This window comes from Lycium barbarum, chromosome 9, assembly GCF_019175385.1.
Source record: "Lycium barbarum isolate Lr01 chromosome 9, ASM1917538v2, whole genome shotgun sequence".
NCBI lineage: Eukaryota > Viridiplantae > Streptophyta > Magnoliopsida > Solanales > Solanaceae > Lycium > Lycium barbarum.
In genome coordinates, this window is record NC_083345.1 from 109861866 (window position 1) to 109868923 (window position 7058).

General features: G+C 30.1%; 1 protein-coding gene across 1 annotated transcript; it reads left to right on the top strand.

The window, feature by feature from the left end:
• Positions 1-4000: 4000 nt before the first annotated feature.
• LOC132612147 (dehydration-responsive element-binding protein 2D-like) lies at positions 4001-5196 on the top strand (the record flags this gene model as incomplete). The annotated part of the gene is made up of 2 exons (XM_060326477.1): positions 4001-4417; positions 4459-5196. Coding segments are annotated over 2 exons (669 nt in total), but the record flags the coding sequence as incomplete, so codon positions are not given.
• Between the last annotated feature and the right edge of the window lie 1862 nt (positions 5197-7058).

Sequence of the window (7058 nt, forward strand, 5' to 3'; positions counted from 1 at the left end):
CTTTTTTTTTTTTTTTTTTTTGCTATTTCGTGGATTGTTCCACGAAATAGCTTTTTTTTTTAATTCTTTTTTGCATTTCGTGGAACAATCCACGAAATAGCTTTTTTTTTTTTTTTTTTTAAATTTCGTGAAAAAAATGATTTTTTTTTTTACATATCATGACACAATCCACGAAATAGATGTTTTTTTATTTTATTTCGTGAATAAAAAAAGAAATAGGAAATTATAATTTTTTTTTTGTTTTTGCATTTCGTGTATTAAAAAACGAAATAGGATAAATTTTTTTCTAATTTCGTTCGTATAAAAAGGAAATTGGAAAATATATATATATATATATATATATATATATTATTTCGTGTATTAATGAAGGAAGTTGATTTGTTTTTTTATTTTTTTTGCATTTTGTAATCTAATGAACGAAATAGGTTTTTTTTTTTTGTATTTAGTGAATAAAAAAACGAAATAGGAAATTATATACATATATATATATATATATATATATATTTTGCATTTCGTGTATTAAAAAACGAAATAGGAAATTATATACATATATATATATATATATATATATATATATATATATATATATATATATATATATATATATATATATATATATATATATATATATATATATATATTTCATTCATGTACCAATGAAATATTTCGTGGATTGTTCCACGAAATGCAAAATAAAAAATAAAAAAAAAACATATTTCGTATTGATTAAAAGCCATTTTTTAATTTTTTTAAAATATATTTTTCAAAAAACTTAGTGTTTAACTGTAAGGTTATTTTAGTCAACTTTATATATCGAGAAAATTAGTCAGCTTTATTTTCAAAAATTGAAACCGCAGAAGTGAAATTGACATTCACAGATACATTATCCCTGGATTTTTACGTTGAAATCTATTGCGTATCATCATCTTATAAGTAAATAAAACTGAAAATTTCATGCCAATTTGGGGAAAAATTGAAATTGAATGTGATAAAAGGCGTTTTTTTAAAAATCGGCTCGGCCAAACCGCCTTGTGGCAGTTTGTGTGCATAGATCTCGGAAAATTACCCAAAATAAAAAAAAAATCGCGTAAATCGGACGTCCGAGCGCAAAGTTATGACCATCTAAAGTTTGACGACTTACAACTAGTTTTTCTCCCTATATTTTTTAGAATTATATTTATATTTAAAATAAAGTTATGTCTTGACTTTACAACTATTTTTTTTTCGTTTATTAAAAAACGAAATAAGATTTTTTTTATTTCGTGAATATATAAATGTTTTTATAAATGAAACACAAAAATATATATATATATATATTCATCCTATTTCATTGGTACATGAATGAAATATATATATATATATATATATATATATATATATATATATATATATATATATATATATATATATATATATATATATATATATATATATTCCTATTTTTTATTTTCCTATTTCGTTTTTTAATACACGAAATGCAATATATATATATATATATGTATATAATTTCCTATTTCGTTTTTTTATTCACTAAATACAAAAAAAAAAAACCTATTTCGTTCATTAGATTACGAAATGCAAAAAAAAATAAAAAAACAAATCAATTTCCTTCATTAATACACAAAATAATATATATATATATATATATTCCAATTTCCTTTTTATACGAACGAAATTAGAAAAAAATTTATCCTATTTCGTTTTTTAATACACGAAATGCAAAAACAAAAAAAAAATTATAATTTCCTATTTCTTTTTTTATTCACGAAATAAAATAAAAAAACATCTATTTCGTGGATTGTGTCATGATATGTAAAAAAAAAATCATTTTTTTCACGAAATTAAAAAAAAAAAAAAAAGCTATTTCGTGGAACAATCCACAAAATAGCAAAAAAAAAAAAAAAAAAAAAAAAAAAAAAAGAGTTGCTGCTATGAACAGTAACTGGGGTATTTCGTTGAATGATCAACGAAATACCCATTTGGGTATAAAAAAAAAAGACAGCCTATTTTGGTCTAATTGCTGTAAAAATATGCTATTTTGGCTCCGGACTCAATATTCAAGCGCCTCCTGCTCTTTTGCTCTATTCACTTAAGAAAAAGAAAAGAAAAAAGAACATATAGTTTTATGTTTAAGAATATTTCACCAATGACTTGTATAGTTGTATTTTACATCTTTTGATCTTGTAACATCAGGAGCCTAAAAAAGCCCAAAACCAAGAGCATTGTACATTATCAGTTACTCCTTATACTGCTGAAATTTAATTTAATGGGAGTTTGATATCAGTATTTGTACTTGATTTATCATAGTTTTGCACGGCGGTGATGATCACTTTCTTTACTTTTTTGCTAAGTAATTTTTTAATGTTTGATTTAACGAGTTTGTGAAAACCTGTGACTTCCCATATTTGTGGACTTGCTGGATTACACATTTCATTAATGTACAATTGTTTTTTCTTTTTCTTTTCAAAATCTCTTCTTAGATTTTCGAGGCTAGAAAAATGGAATTAGATCTTAGGAATAATTTTACTCAAGTAGATGCTCTCCACGACTCATAGTATGTTACGAGTGCAAACAACGGCCCACGCTCATAATTGAATTGAAAGGGAAAAACAAAGTTACATTTAAGGTGTAGAGATACTCTTAGAGGGTAGAAAGACAACATAATTTTTGAAGGAAAAAAAAAGAAAAGAAACATTCGGTGCCTTAACTTAGATACTTTTTGTTGATTGCTTTTGTTGTCAAACTATTTTAAGGTCACATTACCACAGACCATAATTACGCCTGTTGCACTGGCTTAGTGCAAATATTTTATACAATATATTATTTACCTATAAAAAATGGATACTCTTCAAGGGTATGACGCCTTTTGTGAAAAAAATGTGTTGGTCTGGCTCAAAATGAACAATATCATATGTCCATATGAAAGGGAATGAGTATGAAGATATAAGGATGATGCAGACGGAGTTAGTTGGAACACTTGGACCCGTCAGAGAAGCATATAAGGAGAAGTCTGTGGGTAATGTGACCTTAAAAATACTTTGACAATGTGGGTGCCACATAATGGATCTCCAGATAAACCTGTTAGTCTTGGTGGTGGGCAATGCAGTACTAGTTTGAGTGGCCCTTCAATCTTCGAGAATGGGCAATGCAAGATTTAGTTTGGGGGAAGATTTGTCAGGGTGCGAACAAAGTCCGTCCAGCATTTAAAAGTATCCCTATAGCTCATATGTAACTTATTTTTCTCTTCTACTGTTCATGTGATACTTTATTTGCTACCAAACAATATTGTGTCATTTCACTTATCAAGACTTTATTTGTGTTGGGAAGAGAAGACTACACACCCTTCCCTCGTTCCCAAATGGAAGAGAGCTTGTACTTGATAGAGGGTAGCTTTGATAGTAGGTCATTTCGTCGAAGTCACAAGATTGTGAGTTAATGTAGATGAACTCTTATAAAAGTGTGCCTTTTACTACGGTTGTTCACAGCACTCATTTGCTGTCTCAGGCTCTTTACTCCATACTTATCCACATTCAACTTTCTCATGTAATCAAGTTTTTCTTTTTCACTCTTTTTTTACTTCATGCATACTTTTTGACTTTTTCTGAAGTTCAGGGTAAGACTGTCGTCAGAGTTTACGTTATCTCTTTTGTTTAATATATTCCAGATTATCCACCTCAGAAGAAGAAAAAGAAGTAACGGTTTGGTTGGTAGTGTTGAAATTGAAAAAGTTAAAAAAGGAAGAAAACCTAAAGAAGTATTCTAAGGTGTAAAACACTATCCACTCTTTGCTAACTTTTGCAGGAGACCAAAAACAAAAAACAAAAAAAAAAAACCGCATGCGTAGCATCCTGTTATTTGCTACTACAAGCAACATTTTTGATTGCTTTCGACAAGTTTCAGTGAACTTCACAAGTTCACAGGTGTATAAACACGTAAGAGAAACCAAATTCCTCAATTTTCAGCCTTCTTACCTACAAATACAACCTCTCAAACATACTGAATAACTCAACTCAGTTCTCTTCCAAATCAGCCCCATTTCCCTGAATATGTCACACTGTTATACTGTTATACCAAGAAGAAGATCAAGAAAATCACCCAAGCAAGTTCCAGGAAAGGTTGTATGCGAGGCAAAGGTGGCCCTGAAAATGCTACCTGCCCCTACAAGGGCGTTCGTCAGCGTACATGGGGGAAATGGGTGGCCGAGATCCGTAAGCCCAACCGTGGTGGTCGCCTCTGGCTTGGTACTTTTGAGACTTCTTATGATGCTGTTGTGGCTTACGATGATGTTGCACACAAACTTTATGGTTATAAAGCCCAACTCAATTTTCCTGACCGTGGGCACACCAAAAACCAAGCCCATAATTCAACTGGCTCTACCAGCTCATCACACAGTGGAGTTCCAGACACTGTGAATATGGTGAATGAATCTTTGTCCTTGAACAATGGTTCCGAAAGCAGTTGCTACTTGAGGGGCAAGTTTCATATCCGTTACTTGATATCAACAAAAATGCTGAAAAGGATAACAATAAAGGTGTAGGATTTGGTGAAGTGTGGAAAGATTTGAATTTGAACTTGCCGGAGATTGATGATTCCTCCATCTGGGCAGAGGCAAAAGCCACAAGTTCATTCCAAGCAGTGAATGAACCGGGAATGTTTGCTGGTAACCTAGACGATGAGATTAATTATTCTCCGTGGCATTTTTATAGTTGAAAGAAATGCATGCATATAAATGCCTTTATACATTTATAGGTATTAATCATATATAGTTAGTTATCTTTAAGTTGAGTACAAGGAACTTAAAATGTTTTCTATCTTAGGCATGAAATGACTTTGTATGTTGTGTTCATGATGTCATAAGACTACTATGTAACAAAATGATATAACAAAATGAAGAAAGGAAAAAGTATATATTAGAATATATTAATATGTAGGACTCTACTTAGTAGTTAGATGGTGTCTTCTTTGTCCTAATTTTTCTTGAATTTTTAGCTCATACAGATGCTATTCTCTTTCTTCCAAGAAACCAACTAAAATGGCCAGTGCTAAGAAAGTTAAATATCGTGTGCTATAAATTAACGCCAGTGTATATATTGAGTTTCACTAATTTCTGCAACTTTAACGATTCTGGCTAAGATCAGTGTTTCTCTTTTTCTTTTTCCCTTTTAAATATATTGGGGAATTTATGTAGTATGTAGTTTTGTTTATTGTGTGTGTGTGTGTCTATATATATATATATATATATATATATATATATATATATATATATATATCTTATGAATTTGGTATTGAAGTCTTACTCTTGCTCTTTTTCTTTTGAAACTATTAATTCCTCATTTTTCATCAGCTTCTCCTATTTCTTGCGCAAGTATTTTCCATATTTTTGGTTGACAGTTCAGACAACTCTAGCGATAGAATTGGAGCAGCGTATAATAAAATCAATCTAATAGTTCTTATATACCATATGGTTGTTTTGATCATCGTTATGAACATTGAAGGACAAAAAAGAATAATTTGAGAAAAGGCTAGGGAAGATGAAGTTGAGTGGTATAGAGAATTGCTGATGGAATAGATAAAAGAAGTATATATGAGCATGAATCCATGATAATGAGATATCTTACTTACTCTTTTTTCTCATTAACTTTGATTCCTGATTACTACCTCATCTGATTATCATTTTCTCCTACTTCTTGCACAATAGTTGTGTGTTTTGAGTGACAATTCAGACAAACTCTACCGACAGGACGAGAGAAGTCTATTTCACAATCAATTTAATAGATTTCTTGTACCACATGGCAGTTGTTGTGTATTTTTTATTGATGACAAACTCTACCGATCGGACAGGAGAAGCCTATTACGCAATCAATTTAACAGTTTTTTGGTACAGCGTGGAAATTGTTTTGTGTATCTTTGACTGACAGTTCAGACAAACTTTACCAACAGGACAGGAGAATTCTATTACACAATCAATTCAATATATTTTTTGTACCACGTGGCAATTCTTTTGTGTAATTTGACTGACAGTTCCGACAAACTCTACCGGCAGGATAGGATAGGAGAAATCTATTACATAATCAATTTAGTAAATTTCTTATACCACGTGGCAATTATATAGCACCATTATGAATGTTGAAGGGCAAAGAATAAGAATGGTTTTTGAAAAAAGTGTTAGGAAGAAAGAAAACCATAATTTTGAGTTTGTTGAATAAAACCAAATGCTTATCCAGAGGAGTATTTTAAACATTTTCCCTCTCTTTTCTATTTCTTCCACCTTTCCATTTCTATGGTTTATCTTAGAATAATTAAATGATGGAATAGACAATAGGTGTGTATATGGTATGAATATATGGAGATGAGATATCTTACTCTTGCTTAAATTTTCCCTTTTAATCCTGTTTTACTCTATGAATCTAAACTATCATTTTTCTTGTATTTTTTCCTCTTTTGTATTTTGATTGACAATTCAAATAAATTACCAACATGACATGAAAAGTCTATTACGCAATCAATCTAGCTAATAGTTTATATTATAAAACCAAATGTAGTAACAGAGGAAGAAATGAGAAAGACTGAATAGGGTGATAGGAGGGGAAATAAGAACAACAAAGATAAATGGAAGGATTAGAAAATGATTAATGTTTGGAAGGTATGAGATGTGTCATAAGAGGAAGAGACTTGATCATGAAATAGATAAAAGAGGCATAGGGTGTGAATAAGTGATGATGAGCTCTATCTTGCATTTGCTTTTTTCCCCCTTTTAAATTATTAATTTCTGACTTACTATGTAAATCTAAAACAATCAATTTTTTCTTTTTACCTTTTTTAGTTTTTTCTTTTTATACGTTTGATTGACGGTTCAGACAAACTCTATCTCCAGGACATTAAAAGTCCATTATGCAACCAATATATGTCTTATTATCCTTGTCTTTATCATTGTTCTTATTTCACTTCTATCAACATATTCTCTATTTTCCATTTCTTCCTCCGGTAATACATTTGGTTTTACAACACAAATTTATAGTACAGTTTTCTTTGTTCCTTACCTCTACAAACATCATTCT